The 21559-nt window shown below is 49.6% G+C and overlaps 1 protein-coding gene across 1 annotated transcript; it reads left to right on the forward strand.

The window, feature by feature from the left end:
* The first annotated feature begins 15712 nt into the window (after positions 1-15712).
* LOC114805632 (small proline-rich protein 2E-like) lies at positions 15713-16479 on the forward strand. Its single transcript, XM_029046938.2, has one exon. It carries the CDS (start codon positions 15729-15731, stop codon positions 15936-15938), a length of 210 nt encoding a protein of 69 aa, XP_028902771.1. The 5' UTR covers positions 15713-15728; the 3' UTR covers positions 15939-16479.
* The last annotated feature ends 5080 nt before the right edge of the window (positions 16480-21559 follow it).

The raw sequence follows: 21559 nt of genomic DNA on the forward strand, positions 1-21559 counted from the left end.
GTTTTATTAAGCACTTACTATGTGCCAGACACTATGCTAATCAGGTTGGACACAGTCCATGGGTTCACAGTCTTAATTCCTATTTTACAGAAGAGGTAATTGAGACGCAGATAAGTGAAGTGGCTTGCCCAAGGTCACAAAGCAGACAAGTCATGGAGCCAGGATTAGAACCCAAATCCTTCTGATGTCCAGGCCTGTGATTTATCTGCTAGACCACACTGCTTCTCTGCGTCCTGTATTTTCTCCCCGCTAATCTTAGCTCACTCTATTCATGGAAAATTTACCAACTAACTGTATGTGTGCGAAATTAAAAAATACTTCTATCTACCAATTTCATTTCTTTTTGTTCCATTTAAAAATGTGTGAGGTTGCTGACAATTTTACAAGCGTTTAGTAGTAATTTACAACTTTTTAAAAAGTGACAGCTGATTATGAATATTTAATCACAAAGCCCATTTCATTTTGGGAGAAGGCAGATTATTCATTCTTACCTGTTAGCAATATAAATATGAACCAATAGCAAATTATATATTATTTGATCATGTAAACGAATAAAAGGAGCTAATATAGTTATTGCATTTTTGTCTCCGAAAATACATTTGTAGTGATCTGGATCTTGGAAACGTATTAATGAATTTTACATTATTTCCCATGAGAAATCATGCTTTGTTTGGTGCTCTTTCACTTAATATTCGATTTTCATGGTATTAATTAAGATTCCCTAAGAAGGGTTTTTCACTGTGTTATTTCCTTTACATACGGTGGATTCATAGTGTTATATAAGGCATTTATTTCCTATTCAAACAATCAATCAATCTTATTTATTGAGTGCTGGGAGAGCACAATATAACAAAGTTTGTAGACATGTTCCTTGCCCACCAGAAGCTCACAATCTAGCAGGGGAGACAGACACTGAGTAATAGTACCTATTAAGTATTTTACTGTACTAAGTGCTGGAAAACACACACACAGGAGATAATTAGATACATTTAGATACAGTATAAAATGAGGAAAGTCTTGGCCACAGACACAGAAGGAAAGAGGAACTCATCAATACAAAACAATATTTTAAAAAAGGCTCCAAGTCCACAGCTAAAGGGGAACTCTGGGAGACCCAGGTATGGCCACGCAGATCAATGAGAATCCAGTCCCAATCAAAATGTCTCAGAGTTCCAAAATTCATAGGGGCTTTTCTCCTGTGGCCCCTGCAGGGATGGGGCATATCAGAAGCCAGAAATGACAAACAGGAGGAAGAACTCTGCCACTTGCTTCCTGTCTAATCCCAACTCTGCCACTTGCCTCCTGGTGACCTTGGGCAAACCACTTAGCTTCTCTGAGCCTCAGTTATCTCATCAGTAAAAGGGGGATTGAGACTGTGAGCCCCACGTGGGACAACCAGATTACCTTGCATCTGCCCCAGCACTTAGAACAGTGCTCGGCACATAGTAAGGGCTGATTAAATATCATAATTATTGTTATTATCATTACAACAGTGCTTAAGTAATAGGATATGCAATTTTAGTTTGTAAATGTTCTTTGCCCTATGGAAGCCAATGTCCTACCATAACTCATTCCAAAATTCTCCGTATGACAAAGCATCTTCATGGCCGCATTTTGAAGAATCCCTCTGTCTCATGCCTGTTCATTTCAGCCGAAAGCATGAAAGATTTCTGGATCTAGCATTAAGACAGGTACTGCAGTTAATACCGTTACAGACTCCAGGGAGTGGAGTAATAAAACTGGTGGGTTGACTTGAAAATATGTGATACGATTTTGAACCAGGAGATAAGTCATTGCTCTGTTCACTTTAACAGGAGATGTGGATGCTTGTTAACTTGGGCCACGTATACCAGGTTGCCAACAACCGTCTCCGTCAACACCGACCGCCCCCCAAAATCCAGAACACCACCTTGGTATGGTTACCACCCCAAAGAGTCAAGGTTTCAAGAGATCCCAAGTAATGGAGTTTACTGGATATAGGTATGGATGGTCACCCCGCACCCCACAAGTGCTTCATAACACTTGTGTTAAAGGTGACCCGTAATGTGGTAAGTCAACAGAAATAAAAATTTAAGGGAAGAACAGAAAGCACACCAAGGAAGGCAGACAGCTAAAACTTAATGGAACAGTGAGGCCTAATCAAAAGAACATGGGCCAGGGAGTAAAAGGAGCTGGATTTGCATCTCAGCTCTGCCACTTGCCTGCTCTGTGACCTTGGGAAAGTAACCTCACTCCTCTGTGCCTCAGTTTCCTCATTAATAAAATGGGAATTAAGTATCTTTTCTCCCTCCTACTTAGGTCGTGAGCCCTGTGACAGAATGGAATGGTGTCCAACCTGATTATTTTGTATCTACGCCGCCACTTAGCATTCTGCTTGGTATATTGTAAGTGCTTAAAATATGATTATCATTATTGTTGTTGTGATGAGTTTTATTGCACTAATTATTATTATTGCTAATGATGGATTTAGTCAGTCGAGTGCCCTCTAATCTTTCTTTGTCAGCTCCCTGATCTCTTGCCCTCTCAGCCCCCTCTCTTGACATTCAGCCTGTTTTCATGACCCTCATTCTGTTTTCTCTGACTCCCCTCCTGCTTCCAGATTTCAACACCTTTCCACTCATACAGAGATCACTCGCCAATTAAGTCTCCGCACACAAAGAGAGACCACTCCAAAATTATACTCACAGCACACCCACCCCAAGCTCGCTTGAACTCACACATCCCCACACCGCTGCCAAATCCCTACTCCACGTGCAGCAATTCCTGTGGCTACAGCGGGAGGAAGAGCGGTGGGGATGGTCTCTGATTCCCTGATCTTCCCCCATCCTTGTCTGGGTTCAGAAATCTCAGAGTGGCAGGAGGGGGTCATGCCTCAACTTCACCCAGATCCATGACCTTCTAAAGTCCTTCGATCCAACCGAGCCGATCCCCCCAAACAGACCCCCAGACTGGGGGGATGTGGGGCAGGGACCCACAGGGATCTGAACTCACGGGCTTCGGAGAAGGGGCAGAGGGTTCCGGTGATGGAATGGATAGGTGGATGGCACTGGGGAGAAGAGCTTTTGTGGGGCGGCATTAGAAGAGCTAGGGGGAGCACAGAGGGTACAAGGGGCGGGACATGAGGCCGGGGAGTATGCATTCATTCATTCAATCATATTTATTGAGTGCTTACTCTGTGCAGAACATTGTACTAAGCACTTGGAAAGCACAGTTCGGCAACCCATAGAGACAATCCCTACCCAACAACGGGCTCAGAGTCTAGAAGGGGGAGAGAGACAACAAAATGAAACAAGTAGACAGGCATTGATAGCATCAAAATAGTAAATGGAATTATAAATATATACACATCATTAATAACATAAATAATAATGTTGGTATTTGTTAAGCACTTACTATGTGCAAAGCACTGTTCTAAGCGCTGAGGTAGATATAGGGTAATCAGGTTGTCCCACATGAGGCTCACAGTCTTCATCCCCATTTTACAGATGAGGGAACTGAGGCACCGAGAAGTGAAGTGACTTGCCCACAGTCACACAGCTGACAAGTGGCAGAGCCGGGATTCGAACCCACGACCTCTGACTCCCAAGCCCGTGCTCTTTCCACTGAGCCACTCTGCTTCTCTAAAATAATGGTATTTGTTTAGTGCTTACTATGTGCCAAGGACTGTTCTAAGCACCGGGGGAGATAACAAGGTTGTCCCACATGGAGCTCACAGTCTCAATCCCCATTTTACAGATGAGGGAACTGAGGCACAAAGAAATTAAATGACTTGCCTGAAGTCACACAGCTGACAAGTGGCAGAGCTGGGATCAGCACCTACAACCTCTGACTCCCAAGCCTGTGCTTGGGATAAATAAATAGAATAATAATGCATAGCACGGTACCAAATGCTTGAGAGAGTACAACGTAACAACAAATCAACAACTTCCTGCCCACAATGAGCTCACAGTCCAGAGGGGGAGACAGACATTAATATGACTAAATAAGCAAATTGATTTATTAATTAATTACAGCTCTATACAGTTAAATACATGTGTGTTCTGGGAATGAGAGGGAAGTAAGAGCAACGCAGAAGGGAGTGGGAGAAGAGGAGAGGAGGGCTTAGTCAGGGAATGGTTCTTGGAGGATCCGTGTCTTGGAGGATCGTTCTGAAGTGGGGGAGGGAGGACGTTCCAGGCCAGAGGTGGGTTGTGGGCTGGAAGTTAGCAGTGAGACAGAGGAGAGTGAGGTACAATGAGAAGGTTAATATTAGAGGAACGAAGTGTGCGGCCTGGATTGTCGTAGGCGAGTAGGGAGGTGGGAAGATGATTAAGTGCTTTAAAGGCAATGGTGAGGAGTTTTTGTTTGATGCAGAGGCGGGTGGGCAGCCACCGAAATTTTCTGAGTGGGAAAACATGGTCTGAAAGTTTTGAAGGAAAATGATTCACCAGTGGAATGGAGTACGGACTGGAGTGGAGAGGGACAGGAGGCGGGCAGGTCAGCAAGGAGGTTGACACAACAATCGAGGTGGGATAGGATAAGTGCTTGCATTAATGCGATAGTAGTTTGGACGGAGAGGAAGAGGTAGATTTTGGCGATGCTGTGAAGGTAAAATATCGCCAAGATCCGCCCTTTCCTCTCCATCCAAATGGCTATCTTACTGGTACAAGCTCTCATAATATCCCAAGTGGATTACTGTGTCAGCCTTCTCTCTGATCTCCCTTCCTCCTGTCTCTCCCCGCTCCAGGCTACTCTTCATTCCACTTCCTGGATATTCTTCCTGCAGAAACGCTCTGGGCATGTCACTCCCCTCCTTAAAATCTTCAGTGGTTGCCTATCAACCTCCGTACGAAACAAAAACTTCTCACTCTGGGCTTCAAGGCTCTCCATCGACTTGCCCCCTCCTACCTCTCCTCCCTTATCTCTTTCCACTGCCCCCACATGCTCTGCTCCTCTGCTGCCCACCTCCTCACCATCCCCCTTTCACACCTATCCCGCCGTCGACCCCCAGTCCACATCCTCCCTCTGTCTTGGAATGCCCTCCTTCCTCACCTCTGCCAAACTAACTCTCTTCCCCTCTTCAAAGCCTTACTGAGAGCTCACCTCCTCCAAGAGGCCTTCCCAGACTGAGCTTCCCCTTTTTCCTCTGCTCCCTCTCCTCCCTTTCTGGGTCCCCCTTAATCTCCCCTCAGCTAAGGCCCCTTCCCTTCATTTCCCTCTGCTCCTCCCCCTATCCCTTCCCCTCCCCTCAGCACTGTACTTATTTGTATATATTTTTATTACCCTATTTATTTTGTTAATGAGGTGTACATCCCCTTGATTCTATTTATCGTGATTAAATTGTCTTGTTTTTGTCAGTCTCCCCCAATTAGACTGTAAGCCCGTCCCTGGGCAGGGATTGTCTCTAACTGTTGCCCAATTGTACATTCCGAGCACTTAGTACAGTGCTCTGCACATAGTAAGCACTCAATATATACTACTGAATGAATGAACTGACAGGATTTAGTGACAGCTTGAGCGTGTGGGTGGAACAAGAGAGGGGAGTCAAGGGTGATGCCAAGGTTAGGGGTTCGTGAGACAGAAAGGATGGTGGTGCCGTCAATGGTGATGGGAAAGCAAGTGGGAAGACAGGGTTGGGTGGGAAGATTAGTTTTAGCCGTATTAGGTTGGAAGTGATGGGAGGACATCCAAGTAAAGATGTCTTAAAGGCAGGAGGAAATGCAAGACTTCAGAGAGGGAGAGAGATCAGGGCTGGAGATGTAATTGATCTGAGTTCGCCTGTTTCCCAACCTGTTCCATCTGGATGCCCTTGGAAACCAGACCCAAGAGGCTACACCTGGGCACGGTGTCCTGTTTCGACCCTGTGTCACACCCACGAACCCTCGCCAGAAAACGATCAGGCCTTGCCTGTCCTGCCTCCTTCCCATGAGTGTTTTCTTCAGGTTGGGGTCGGGGCAGGGCCCAGGGAACAATCTCTGAGTCTCGGAGCCATCCATGTTGGACTGGAAAGAGCGGTGGGTCCACGGATGACATCCTGCCGCCCTGAGTCCAGAAAGCTCGACCTACTGGTTGTGGCTCTGTCCTTGGCCTGCTGTGTGACTTCGGCCAGTTCACTTAGCCTCTCTGGGGTATGACACCCCATGCTTCAGACCTACCTGTGGGCCAGGCAAACCCCCCAACTCTTTGCCACCCCCCAAGATCTGGGGCCTGGTGCCACCCGATTGATCTGAGACTGTGAGCAGGGGGAAGAAGGGTGGAGTGGGTGAAGCTGAGAGGAGAAGCCTGAGCTGGCCATGCTTGTCTGTGTGGGGGGGGGGGGTGGCAGTGGCGTAGTAGGTAATCCCCATCGTTCATTCCACGAAGGCTCTGGGAGAGGTAGACGGATGGTGTCCCTGAGGGTCTGGATTGAGGGCGAGGAAGTTAAACCTGCAGCCAGAGGGAGTGCAAAGAGATTGGAAGAGCATTTGGCTGTCCAGGAGGTATTCGAACGGAGAGTCGGGAGGAAGAGGGAGAGTTTTCCCGGCGTGTGAGCAGGGCACATATGTATCTGGGCTGGATCCTTGAACTTCCAGCTGCGCCTGAGTCTCTAAATTCAGGAAAGATGATCAGGATCTGGTGAGATGCCCCGAGGGAGCTTCTGTTCTTCACCCTGATCTCTGTGGGCCCAAGCCTTCAAACAACACGGACTGGCAACTCTTCCTGGGCAGCGCCCAGCTCAGAGTGTGTGCATGTGTGTGTCTCTGTGTATTTCCTCTCTCCCCCAGTAGCTCCTTGAGGGCAGGGATCAGGTCTCCTCCTTCCCCTGACCCTCCTCTCATCCCCCAGCCTCCAGGCCTGCAGCGGCATCGCGGGGACCCCAACCCGTCCCCCCAAATCTCTCTCTCTCCCAGTTCCCCAGTCCATCCCCTCCATCCCCCCACCCTCTCCCTTGGCCACGCCTCCCAGGACCCTCCTCATATCGCTCATAGTCTTAATCCCCATTTTACCCATGAGTTCACAAGGCACAGAAAAGTTAGGTGACTTGGCCTCAGTCAAACAGCTCCCTGTTCCTGCTCCCTTGGCTGCTGAAGCTCCAACCCATCCCCCTTCCACGCCCGGACGGGTTTCTGCTCGCTGAGCTGGAAGCGTGCCCATCTGGGATGACACGTGAACCAGAGCTGCTCAGTTCTGAGGACCTCTGTCTTGTCTCCCTCTTCCCTAACCTAGTCCCCATCCCCTCTGCCCCCGCCCAGCCCCGAAGTCACTCTCCTATAGGCCTGTGGGGGACCATGGTTTGACACCATCCCCTGTGGAGATCTAATACAGTGGCCCCACCCCTTGTGGATATTTTTAATGGCACTCTGACCCCACAAACACACACCTGGGAATCAGTGAAGGATCCGATCCCCTCCGACAATTCAAATCTTCACGGATGAAGGTTAATGTGGGCCCCACCCATCCCCTCAGCATGCTCACACTAGGGTTCAGAAAGTGGGGGGTCTCAAACCAACTCTTCACCCCCATCAACCCACTGATCCTGGGGATAAACTGCGCTTATGCATGTGGAGGTCTCCTGGACTCAACGCCTACCGTGAATGGGAATATAGGAGCAGCCTTGGACTTGCCAGCAATGCGACTTGGACTTGCCGATGACTTCTGTTCCTGGTGGTAATGAGATCTCAGATTAAAAAAAGGGAGGACTATAATCTTCAGCCTCTGAGAACCACCCGTACCCCTCTCCCCGGAAGGACAGCTGAAAGCACAACCCTACCGCTCTTGTTTTTATTTTGTAATCTTGACGTTGTCCTTGACTCGTCTCTCTCATCCCACCCACATATTCGGTCAGTCACCAAATCCTGTTGTTTCTCCCTTCACAAGATTGCTAAAATCCACTTTTTCCTCTCCATCCAAACTGCTATCATGCTGATCCAAGTCCTTACCCTATCCTGCCTTGACTACTTCATCTTTCTCCTCTGACTTCCCAGTCTTCTCTCTCTCCCCACTCAATACTTCACTCTAATGCACGCGTCATTTTTCAGTAAAAACGTTCAGTCCACATCTCCCCACTCCTCAAGAACCTCCAGTGACTGGCCATCCATCTCTGCCTCAAACAGAAACTCCATTCTCACTTGCTTTAAAGTACTCTGTCAGCTCTCTCCATCCTACCTCGCCTCAGTGATCTCCCAACCCGCACCCTCCACTCCTCTAGCTCCATCTTCCTCACTGTGCCTCGCTCTTGTCTTTCTTGCCAACGACCGCTTTCCTAGCCTGGAACTCTCTTCCCCCCCATATACGCCAGACCATCACTCTCTCCCCCATCAAGGCATTAAGGTCGCCTCTCCTCCAAAAGGCTTTCCCCGATTAACCCCTCTTTCCCCCGCTCACTCTCCCTTCTGTGTCATCTAAACATCTGGATCTGCGACCCTTGGACATTTGACATCTGCTCTGGGAGAAGCAGTGTGGCTCAGTGGAAAGAGCCCGGGCTTGGGAGTCAGAGGTCGGGCTTGGGAGTCAGAGGTCATGGGTTCTAATCCCAACTCTGCCACTGTCAGCTGTGTGACTTTGGGCAAGTCACTTAACTTCTCTGGGCCTCAGTTACCTCATCTGTAAAATGGGAATGGAGACTGTGAGAATGTGGGTCAGGGACTGTGCCCAACCTGATCTGCTTGTATCCACCCCAGCACTTAGTACAGTGCCTTGCACATAGTTAAGCGCTTAACAAATGCCATTATAAATATATATACTCCCCAACTCACAGAACTTATGTATCTTTAAATTATATATTATAAATAGCTTATTTATGAATATATTAATATGCATCTATTTATTCATATCTAGAATATGAGCTCATTTTGGGCAGAGAATGTGTCTGCTGATTCTATTGTATTGTACTCTCCAAAGGGTTAAATACAGTGCTCTGCACACAGTGTTCAATAAAATGCCACTGATTAATCAATTGATGGTTTGATTTTGTATTTATCCATGACCCTATCTTGTAAGTTGATTTTGTGTTTTAATGATTTGTTTTGTCCTCATGTCTTCCTCACAAGCCTCCTTCCTCCTTTATTCTTAGATTTTTTTGAGCCTCATGAGGGCTGGGGACCATGTCTAAGACTCACCAGTGTATCTTTTCCCAGCTCTGTGTACAGTGCTTTGCACAGAGTAAACGCTTAATAAATAATATTAGTACAGAAAGAAGAATTCATCTCCTGCAACGACCTACCTGCCACACCCCTCCAGCTCTGCCTGGGACACCGTGTCACATGACCTCACTGTGACCTCACCAGTGTCCCCTGGGCAGTAGCAGAAACCCCACTTGGGGTGAGGGGTCACCTTCAATCAGGAGGCCTTCCACTGCTTAATTAATTAATTCATTCATTCATTCATTCAATCGTATTTATTAAGCGCTTACTATGTGCACTGTACTAAACGTCTGGGAGAGTACAGTGCAACAATAAACAGACACATTCTCTTCCCCGCACTTTCCTGGTCCTGTCATAAGTGTGTGTGTGTGTGACTCCAATCTACCCCGCCAGCCTGGGATCCCCCCCGAAGGCAGAAATCTTGTCTCCTCCCTCCATCCCTCCCCGACCACCAAGCAGATTTGCATGTGTCCTGTCTCTCCACCATATTGGCATCCCCTTGAAGGCGGGGACCATGCCTCCCCCTCCCTCCATCTCTCCACCAGACCCCAGCAAGGTGTGGGCATTTGTGGGTCATGAATGTGTGTGGGTTTGGATCCTTTCTCTCTACTAGACTGACATCCCCCCAAGGGCAGGGACTGTGTCTCCTCTACCCTCTCAATCCTTTCCTTTACCACTTGGCAAAACGTGGGAATCTCTGTATGTGTGTGTGAGCATGTGCGTGGCGGGGGAGGAGGGGGGTATTTGTGTACGAGTATCGACGCATCTGTGTGTGTTTGGGTATGTATATAGACAATCCTCTAAAGTGGGAGCTCGTTATGGGCAGGAATGTGTCCGTTTACTGTTATAGTGTACTCTCCCAAGTGCTTGGTACAATGCTTTGCACCCAGTAAGCACCCATCAGATACGATCGATTGACCGAATGAATCCCTGAGGTATTGCGGGACGATGATGGGCACTTCCAACATTTCTATATCTATCCCCATTTCAGCTTGTCCATACGTTAGTTTTGGCTTTCTAGAGCCAAACTAGCTCGAGGGAGGTGGTGGGGGATGGGTGTCAGTGGAGTGGACGGGACCCGGCAAACACTGGGACATGTGGAAACAATTTTCCGAATCGCCATGGGTGAGTAGAGGGGGAAATGTTGAAATGGTGGGTGGCGGGAGGATGGGAGGGGGCAGAGTGGGAGCGGCTTGGGGATGGGGTGGAAGGTGCAGGGTCACCTGATCTCTAGGAGGAATCACCAGGGAGGATCAAGATGTTCAATTATTTGTGATGATGGAGAAATCAACTCTGACTCAATACGTATATGCTGATGGAGCTTCGCTACTCCTCGATAATGGACAGAGAGACCAGCTCTGGAAAAGTGTGGCGTAAACAGGAAATCCAGACCTCGGTTCAGGGAGCAGCACCCATAGATATCAAGCTACATGGGAAAAACTGGTTCCCATTTATGACGCAATTCTGGGGATTGGATTTTGCCGTAGGCCCGGGGATTGCCTGCATCTGTGTGACCGAATGTCTCTGTGTGTACGTTCATTCATTTATTCATTTGGTCGTATTTATTGGGCACTTACTGTGTGCAGAACACTGTACTAAGCGCTTGGAAAGTACAAATTTGGCAACAGAAAAACAACATGACTGGATATCTATGTGTTTCTGTGTATGTGTAACTCTGTGACGGTGGTGCGTGTCTATTCATCTGTGTGTCTAAGCGTTTCTATGAATGTGGGCATGAATCTGTGTGTGTGTATATCTTTAAGACTGGTGTGTGCCCCTGTGTTTCCTCTTGTGTATATCTATGCTTATCTGTGTGTATTCATGTGCAGGTATGTGGCTGTGTGTGCCTTTGTGAGTCTATATGTGAATCCGTGTCAGTGTGTGACAACTCCACCCCCCACATGCTTTCTGCATTTTGGAGAAGCCCCTGTGTGTAATTGTGTGCTCGTGTGTATATTTGTGGGCCTTTACCTGTTTGTCTGTGTATCTGAGTCCCTGTGCTTGTATATGCTTGTGTATCTGTGAGGGGGTCCCTGTTAATGTGGGTACCTGGTAAATTGGGGATGCCTCCAGATTTCTCTTTGTATGCCTCTGACTCTGTGTGTGTCTGTGCATCTGGGTTCACCTGTGTGTATCTGGATGCCTGTTTGGTTCGTACCGCTGTATCCGTGCATACCTGTGTGCCTGAGTCTGTGCTAATAATTATAATATTTGTTGCGTGCTTGCTTTCTGCACAGTGTTAAGTGAAGCACGGAGGGAAACTCCCTTAGTCAAGAGGCTCAACAGGAATTCGGGAAAACAGCCAGCTAACATGGACAAGTGGTGCATTCGCATATGAAGAAAGCACTGTTTTATGGCTCCTTTCAACCTCCTGTTACCTTCGATGGTTATAGGATGTTGCATTGGATGGTCTGAATTCAGGGGGCCCAGGGAATCAGAAGGACTGGGATTAGAACCATGTGACCTAGACCTTTGGGCCTCAGTCGTCTTGTGCTGTCGAGTCGTCTCCCTCCCGTAGCAACACCATGGATGCGTCTCTCCCGGAACGCCCCACCTTCATCTGCCATCGTTCTGGTAGTGGATCCATAGAGTCCTTTCGGTAAAAATATGGAAATGCTTGACCATCGCCTCCTTCCGCACAATAAAATGGCATCTCCGCCCTTGACTTTCTCCCGTGCCTCTGCTGTCCAGCACGGGCGAGTTTTGACTCGTAGCAGATGGCCTTCCACTCGCTAGCCACCAGCCAAGCTAGGAATGGAACAGGTGGGCCTCTGCTTGACTCGTCCTCCTGTAGTCCAGACTGGTAGAGGACTGGAAGCTCCCCAGGTGCGACCCTGAGTGGGTGTGCCTCAGTTACCTCATCTGTAAAATGGCCCCACTTTTCCTCATCTTCCCCCACCCTTCTGCCTCACCCTAACTTGCTCCCTCTGCTCTTTCCTCCTCCCAGCCCCACGGCACTTCTGTACATATCTGTAATTTTCTTTATTCATATTGATGTCTGTCTCCCCCGCTCTAAACAGTAAGCTCGTTGTGGGAGGGGAATGCCATCTTTTATTGTTGTACTGTACTTTCCCAGGTGTTTAGTACAGCGCTCTGCACACAGTAAGCGCTCAACAAAGATGATCAAATGGATTAAATACTGGGGTATGATAAAATAATTACATCCAATACAGTTCCTGTTCCTCATGAGGAACACAGTTTATGGAGGAAGGAAGAACAAGCATTGTTCTTTTACAGCTGAGGAAACTGAGGCCAAAAGAAATCAAATGACCTGCCCAATGTCACCGAGTAGGCGAGTGTTGGAGCTGGAATTACAACCCAGGTGCCCCTAACGCTTATGCTCTTTCCACTGGGAACACTGCCTCTCTCCATGCTTCTGTGTATGTATGTGTGTGTTTTTGAGCCCGTGTGTCTGTGTGGATCTGTGGCTTTCTATGTGTGTGTTTGCCTGGACCTCTGGGTGCCCGTGTGTCTGTGTGAGTGTGTGTTTGTGTTGTACCCAGGGCCTTATGCCAGAAGATTCCGGATTCCTCAATGGGCCCGAGCGGGACGAGTGTCTAACCTTGGCTGGCTCTGGAGCACTGGTCTATTTCCTCCTCTTGATAAAGCAGTGACTGTGCCCATGGAGGGGGTGGGCCGGGCCGGGGCCATTAGCCCCTGGCCATTAGCCCCTGGCCATTAGCCAGTCACCCTGCTTCCTCCCTCCACCCACGCCTTCCTCTCTCTTCCTCCTGCCCCCTTCCCCGTCCCTCACGGGGACTCCCAGGACTCCGGGTGAGTGCCAGAGCCCTGGCATCTCCTGGCAGGAATGGGCAGGACTTTTTCCGCCAGTTGAGAAAACAGAGGAATTTTATCCATCACCTCCACCCCCAGGGCTGGGTCAGGCCAGGCAGGCCAAGCCAGTGGGGCTGGGCCACGGCGGGGCAGGGCCATGGGAAGGGCCGGGCCAGGGGGAGGGCCAGGCTGGGGAGGCCAGATAAATGGAGCCCCTGGTGCACAAATCCCACATACACCTGACTTCCGTCTCACTGCACTTCCAGATCCGGAAATTGGTAAGTCCAATGTTCCTCCTGGGGGGATAGATGAAGGAATCTCCCATCTTTCTTGCCCCTCCAACCCAGAGAACAGGGCACCTGGACGGAAGTGCCCTTTGCTGTCCTCCACTGGCAAGGAGTGAGGGTTGGGTATGGGCCAATCTTTAGTAAGATGCTGCAGTCAGGAGGATCTGGGTTCCAATCCTAGCTCCGCCACTTGTCTGCTGTGTGACCTCGGGCAAGTCACTTAATGTCTCTGGGCCTCAGCTACATCATCTGTAAAATGGGGATGGAGACTGGGAATGCTCTGTGGAACAGGAACTGTGTTCAATCTGATTATCTTGTATCTACCACAGCGCTTCTTACAGTGCCTGGCACATAGTAAGTGCTTAACAAATACCATTCTTATTATTAATAAGAGTTCCAGAGTAAGAGCAAACCTCTTCACTAGCAAACCTCTTCACTCCAGTCTTCTACTTCTCTCTTTTAAACACAACCTTTTAGTTGGGAGAGAAAGAGCCACCAGGGTTTCTACTCCCATCCTCCCTCTAGTCTGACATTCCCTCTCCACCTTCCCAGGGCTCTGCCCTCTTCCTGGACTTGCCCTTTCATCACCATCTCTCTCCCTGAATTCTTCCACCTCTGCCCTATCACTCACCCCCTCTGACCCAGCTCCCATTCCTCCCCTCCTGCAAAATCCTTATAACAAAGCCACCTTCTCCTGGAGGGCCTTCCCTGATTGATCCCTACCTCTTCCTGCTCTGCCTTCCCGTGCTTGTCCCCCTCTCAGCCACTGTCCCCTCCATTACTTTTGCTTCAGACTTGATTGATTTCTGTGGCTCAGCTCTGGTCTTTGATCTCACACTTGCTGGGGGAAGGTACTGGAGGAGAGGTGGAAGGCAAGGAAGGGGGTGAAGGGGAAAGGGACAGTGCAGAAACCCCTTAGGTCTTAAAGTGTGGATATTCCACCTACCCAATCATCAGTCTCTCTAGAGCATCAGAAGTCTGAGTTACATTTAGTTCTGGTGCTCATTTTTTTATTTTTTATTTTCAATGGTATTTAAATGCATTCTATTTTTCAAGCACTGGGGCAGATATAAGGCAATCGGGTGGGACACAGTCCCTGTCTCTTATGGGGCTCACAGCCCCAGGAGGAGAGAGAACAGGGATTAAATCCCCATTTTCCAGCTGAGGCAACCGAGATACTGAGAAGATAGGTGACTTGTCCAAGATCATACAACAGGCAAAGTCTGGATTAGAACCTAGGTCCCCTGACTCCCAGGTCAATTGTCTTTCCACTAAGCCACACTGCTCTCTGTGCACCTAGGACCAGGTTGAGCATGGGGGCAAGGCCAGTAATCAAATCAGACACGGTTTCTGTCCCCAATTTACCAGCTGAGAAAACAGATGCGGTCCAGAGAAGTTCAGTAAATTGCCTTGGGTCACACAGCAGGCCACAGGCAGAGCTAGGATTAGAACCTGGGTCTCATGATTCCTAGTCCCATGCTCTCAATCCAGATGTCATCGATGGACTTTCCATCCATCTCAGACCACCCTGTCACATATATCACAGTTGGCTAGTCAGGAAAGGGAGGTGGGTTCTCATCCTCAGGAGAGCAATGCCCAGCCTCCAGGGAAGGGAGCTGGCGATGGGGAGAGACACCTGCAGCCAAATTAATGCCAATCTAAGAATGGTGGTACGCTGGGGGGCAGAAACATGGGAGCGTGGTAGTGAAGAAACTGGGCAGAGGAGAAAGCATCCTGGGGCAGGACTCTGGAGGCCCCAAGGAAGAACCACCAAGGCGTCGGAAGAAGAGTGTGTAGTGATCTGAGTCAACGGGACAGACTGGGAAACGGGAAAGATTCGGGGAACTCAGGTTGGGAACTGGGGCAGGATCAGGGAGAGACGAGCTCAGATCTGATGTCCTTTTCATCTTGGACTGGTAGCTGTCAAGTACCCACTGGGGGCTCGCCTGGCTCGGAAGACCGCTCAAGGCTTTAATTCAGGGACCACGGGTTGCTAGTTTGAGTGCAACATGGAGATTCTCCCTACACAAAGGGGGTTAGTTTGTGTATCTTGAGCCCCCTCTACCACAGATGGACCGACTGCTCTCTCAAAAGCAAGGGTCAGGGAATAGAACACATCTCTCCCAAAGGGAAAGAGTGGGGCCTGAGAGGGGAACCCGGACTGATTCTCCAGGCTCCTGGGATCTGGGACTGTGGGTCAGTGGGGAATGACAGTGACCCCTTGTCTCCAGGAGTCCCGGGTGCTTTAGCACATGTGAGGTGAAGGTGTGAGAGGCTGGGACAAGGTATGGGTTGGGGAGAGTTCCAGAGTCACTGCCCAGCACAAGAGACTCAGGTGGGATGGAATTTTGCCCAGAGCATTCCAAAACTATGAGCTGGAGGTATTTACTGAATGTAATGCCTTGTATGAAGTACTAAACCCCCACAGAGATGCGGGAATATATTTTTTTTTTGGAGGGGAAGGGGGTCAGTCATGGTTTCAGGTAACCTAAAGTCTTGCTTTCTCTCTCCTTCCCCCAGTCAATTTCCTCCCGGTCTTCCAGCTTGACTGCTCAGCCAGGGAAAGATGCCGCACCAGAGCCAACAGCAGTGTAAGCAGCCGTGCCAGCCTCCACCATCCCAGCCCCCGTGCCCGCCTAAATGCCCATCTCCAACCCCACCCCCCTGCCAACCGAAATGCCCGTCTCCGTGCCCGCCTCCCTGCCAGCCGAAATGCCCACCGGTGCAGCCCCCTACTCCCTGCTGCCAGGAGAAGTGCCCACCCAAGAGAAAGTAGGAATGCAGACCGCGTGCCACCCCACCCCGCCTCCAGCTGAAAATGGAAAGAAAATCATTTCTATGAGGGAGATGGATGGGGCTCCACCTTTGGTGTTTTGGGGGTGTGTGTAGGCATAGCATCACCACCCCCTTCACTACTATCGCTTCTAAATGTTTTCCCCTGCTCCCCCTCAACCCCACATTGGCTCCCCTGTATAACAGGGGAACACCTCAGTAGGGGTATGAGGGGTTAAGGGGCCATTCCCACTCTCTGCTTATGTCCTTCCACCCTCCTGCCTCCACCCCATTCCTTCCACCACTTTGAGAAGAAGACCCCTGGATGTGACCAGCTGTGCCCTAATCAGAGAATTGTGGACTTGAACCGTGGGGTCCCACCAGCAAGGCAGGGGCTTACTCTTGCTGGGAGGGAACTGAGGCCCAGCCATCCGGGCTGAGAGAAGAGAGTAACAGTCCTCCTTTCCTCCTCAAAATTGTTGCCCTGAGCCATGGGGAGCTCCTTTCCTTCCCCTCTGCAATAAAACTTTTTTCAGAGCAGAAAATTGCTGTGGGACTGTTTGTGCTGGGGGAAATGGCGGCAACGCGTGGTGGGTTTTGACAGGGAAACCCACTTGAGGCCTCATCCCTTTCCACTCCAACCAGCTCCTTAAGCAATCCCTGATATCCTGATCCCATTAGAATCCTTTCAGCCTTGAGAGAATCACTCAGTAGTGGTATTTATGGGGCACTCACTGGGTATAATGCACTGTAGTAAGTGCCTGGGAAGAAACCAGCAAACGAGTGAAACAACTTCCACTCTAGTGAAGGAGATAGGCATAAAAACTATTCACAGAGTAATCAAAATAAACAGTTGAACGTTCAATTGAGTAACCACATCTACAGAGGTGTTGGAATACGTATAAGAACGAAAGTAAGTGGTAAAATGGTTGATGGATTTCTATGACTTGGGATACTGGGAATGAATCTGGAAATGCATCTTGGAGGAGGTGGGCTTTCTGGGGTTCCGCAATAGGTTTGTTCTATGAAATGTTATTCGGGTGAAATCCATAAAGATAGTATGAATGGCACAAGCTTTTAAACGGCAAACATCCATCTTCCCATCGTTACTAAGTCACCTGATGTTCCGTGCAGGGAGTGGTGTCAGGGAAGAGGGAGAGGGGCTTTCCATAAAGATTGGGAGGAAGGCACCCAAAGTGACCAACGGGCATACACGCAGTTTCCTCTGAAACAGAAGTGAGGGAAGCCGGAGCTAACCCCGGCAGCAGAGAAGGCCCAGTCTGGCCGCTGCCCCTGAAGTTCTCGCCACCCCCCGGGGGGCTTGTGCTGCCCGAACATGTTTGGGTGAAGCTGGAGCTGATCCCAAGGCAGGCTGGGGGTCTCCAGCCAGTCATGGAGAGCTGCTGCTCCTGACCCCGCTGCTTGCCAATGCCTCATGGAACTGTTGGATGGGAGGGATCCCACCTAACTTTCTCCCTGGGCCTCAATCCCACCTATCTCTCTGTGCCCAAGCCTTCAGACAGCAACTGACAACTTTTCAGGGGCAGGGACCAAGTCCCTCTCCTAGTGCCCAGTACAGTGTGTGTCTCCTCCTTCCCCTGACCTTCCTCCCTTCACCCTGCCTCCAGGCTTGCAGTGGTCTCATGGGGACCCCAACCTGTTCCCCAAATGCTCTCTCTCTCCTGGTTCCCCAGTCCATCCCCTCTCTAACCTCTTCCTTGGCCACACCTCTTGGGACCCTCCTCATATCACTCATAGTCTTAATCCCCATTTTTACAGATGGGGTCATGAGACACAGAGGTAACTTGTCCACCGTCACACAGCACACGATCATTTCCCTGTTCTTCCTACTATGGCTGCCTCAGCTCCAACTCATCCCCCTTCCATGCATGGATGGGTTCCTGCTCTCTGAGCTGGCAACATGCCCATCTGGGAAAACACATCAACTAGAGCTGCATGGTTCAGAGGGAATCTGTCTCACCTCTCTCCTCCTTGAACTGGTCCCTGTCCTCTCTGCCTCCTTCCAGCCGAGGCCTTCCCAGCCCTGAAGTCACTCTCCTATAGGCATGTGGACAACCACGGTTTGATAGCAGCCCCTGTAGAGATCAGATATAGTTGTTTGATTCCCCCACCCTTTCCGGGCATCTGTAAAGGATCTGATCCCCTCCAGCTACCCAAATCTTCACAGGTGAGACCTCACCCATCCCCTCAGACTGCTCACACTAGGGAGAGGTAGGTCTCAAACTAACTCCCCACCCCCCAAAACCATAAAACCATTGTGCCTGTGGAGGGGGGTGGACTTCTGGACTCACTGTCTACTGTGTAGCGGTATATAGGGACAACCTTGGACCTGCCAGTAATGGGAACAACCTGGTGGTAACCATGTCTCAGCCAAAAAGAGTGGGGACTATAAGAGCTAAGCCCAAAAGGGCTATAAAATGTACAGTGGAAGGCCAGGCTTATGGAAGGGGCCAGATGAAAAATCCAGAATGCAGATCAATGTAGCCAGAAGTCTGAAGGAAAGAAGAAAAGCCAGATGAACTACTGTAGAGGAAAGGATATTGATCACCAGAAAAACTTGGGAGGTGTGGAAGCAAGAAGGCCCCCCAAGCCTCTAGTAGAAACCAGTTGAGACCAGTGAATGGGGGTCCCACTTGGGGACGAGGGGCGATAGGGGTAGGGAGGTGGCTACCTGACCACACTTTCAGCTATAAATAATGGAATTATTCAACCAGTACTGAGCAACATGTCCCAGAGGAGAGAGCCTGGGCCTAAAAGTCAGAGGACCTGGGTTCAAATTTGACCTCTCCTATGTAATGTTGTGTGACTCTGGGCAAGTCACTGAATTCTTCTCTACATCAGTCCTCTCACTGGCAAAATGGGGATTGAAAACCTGGTGTCCCTCCTGATTTGACTGTGAGGCCTATGAGGGACCCGATAATGTTGTATCTACCCCAGCTCAAGGTACTGTGCTTGGCATATAGTAAGAGCTGAAAAAATTCCACGATTATTATTGATAAGAAATCTCCACACACATTCTGCGGGGCAGGGGCAGAGGGAAGCGGAGACTCGGTCCCTTTCCTCCAGGAGCTTCAGGTCTAGGGTGTGAGAGGAAACAAACACAGACACACACACGAAACTATGTGTAATTCACTGAGAACTAGGACAGGGGACAGAGGGAGGGGGAGACACGGGGCTGCCAATCCACTGGAAGACAGAGGACAAATACCAAGGTCTACAAATTAAACCTAAATTTTCCAGCTGCGGAAATGAATGACAGGAGTTGACCTCGGTCACTTAACGTAGGTAGGGGCAGTCTGGGACGGCTGCCTGAAGGAGACAGAGTGGCTTTTAATTCGACTCTTTCAAAAGCAGTGACTCAGAGAAGGGGCAGGGAGGTCATTTCAGGGTGAGGAAATGGTGTGAAGGTCGGCTAGGAAGGGAAGCGTTGTTTGGGGGTGGGGAGGGACAGCAGGAAACCAATCTTCAGCCTCTGAGCATTCCCCATACCTCTCTCCCAGGAAGAACGGCTGTGCTCTCAGCTGTGCTCTCATCTCTCTCATTCCAGTCATTCAACTGTATTTAGTACGCGCTTCCTGCGTGCACACCACTGATCTAAGCACTTCGGGAAGTACAATGCAACAATAAACAGTATCATTCCCTGCCCTGAACGAGCTCACAGTCTAGAGGGGTGGAGACAGACATCAATACAAATAAATAAAATTACAGATATATACGTAAATGCTGAGGGACTGCGAGGGGGATGAGGAAGAGCGATGGGAGCAAGTCGGGGAGACACAGAAGGGAGTGGGAGATGAGGAAACATGGGGCCTAGTCTGGGATGGCCTGTTGGAGGAGATGGGCCTTCAAGAAGGTTTTAAAATGGGCAGGCAGGAGGTAATTTTCTGTCAGATTTGAGGAGGAAGGACATTCCAGACCAGAAGCAGGACATGGGCCAGGGTCAGCAGTGAGAAGGGAGAGATCGGGAGACAGTGAGAAGGTTAGCACTCAACAAGCGAATTATATGTGCAGGGTCATAAAAGAAGAGAAGCAAGGTGAGGTAAGAAATGGCAAGTCGATAGGGTGATTTAAAGCCAAAGGTGAGGAGTTGTCATTCGAAACGGAAGTGGATAGGCAACCACTGGAGATTTTTGAGCGGGTGGTGGGTGACGTTCTGAATGCCATGGACCCCTGGCCCATGTCCTACTTCTGGGCTGGAATGTCCTCCCTCCTCACATCTGCCAAACTAGCAGACTTCCCCCTTTCAACGCCCTACTGAGAGCTCACCTTTTACAGGAGGTCTTCCCTGACTGAGTCCTTCCTTTCCTCTGCTCCTCCTCCCCTCTTCATCGCCCCTATTCCCTCCCTCTGCTCTACCCGCCTCCCTGCCCCACAGCACTTGGTATATATGGACACATACATTATTCTATTTATTTTATTAATGATGTGTAAGGATCTATAATTCTAGTTATATTGCCGCTATTGCTGCCTATATACTCATTTTGTTTTGTTGTCTGCCTCCCCACTCCTAGACCGTGAGCCCGTTGTTGGGTAGGGATTCTGTTGCCGAATTGTACTTTCCAAGCGCTTAGTACAGTGCTCTGCACACAGTAAGGGCTCAAAAATTACGATTGAATGAATGGATAGAAAGATGACTGGGCAGCAGAGGGAAGTATGGACTAGAGTGGAGAGAGACAGGAGGCTGGGAGGTCAGCAGGGAGGCTGATGCAATAATCCCACCTAGATTATGTGTGATTGTATTATTTCGGTAGTAGGTAGGATGTAGAGGAAAGGGTCGACTGTGAAGGTGGGACTGACAGGACGTGGTGTTGGACTGAATATGTGGGTTGAATGAGAGAGAGTCAAGGATAAAGCCAAGGTTACAGGCCTGTGAGACGGGAAGGAGGGTGGTGCCATCTACAGTGATGGGAATGTCCGGGAGAGGACAGCGTTTGGGTGGGAAGATAAGGAGCTCTGTTCTGGATGTGTTTAGTTGGAAGTGAAGAAAGGACATCCAGGTAGAGATGTCTTGAGGCAGGAGGCGAGGTGAGCCTGGAAAGAGGGAAAAAGGTCGGGAAGGAGACGTACATTTGAGTATCACCCGCGTAGAGATGGTAGTTGAAGTGGTGGGAGCGAATGAGTTTTCCAAGGGAGTGAGTGTAGATGGAGAATAGAAGGGGACCGAGAACTGAACCTTGAGGGAGCCCCTCAGTTAGGGGGTGGGAGGCTAAGGAGGAGCCCGCGAAGGAGACTGAGAATGAATGGCCAGAGATAAAAGTGAACCAGGAGAGGACAGAGTCAGTGAAGAAAAGGGTGGTTAACACTTCCAGGAGAAGGCGGCGGCCCACAGTGTCAAAACCAGCTGAGAGGTTGAGGAGGATTAGCATGGAGTAGAGGCCGTTGGATTTGGCGAGAAGGAGGGAGTTGGTGACCTTTGAGTGGGCAGTCTCTGTGGAGTGAAAGGGTGGAGGCCAGATTGGAGGGGGTCCAGGAGAGAATTGGAGGAGAGGAATTGGAGGCAGTGGGTGTAGAGTTTGGAGAGGAAAGGAAGGAGGGAGATGGGGCGATAACTGCAAGGACCCGTGAAGCCAAGGGAGGGGTTTTTTTTAGGATTGAGGACACATG

This window comes from Ornithorhynchus anatinus, chromosome 19, assembly GCF_004115215.2.
Source record: "Ornithorhynchus anatinus isolate Pmale09 chromosome 19, mOrnAna1.pri.v4, whole genome shotgun sequence".
Taxonomy (NCBI): Eukaryota; Metazoa; Chordata; class Mammalia; order Monotremata; family Ornithorhynchidae; genus Ornithorhynchus; species Ornithorhynchus anatinus.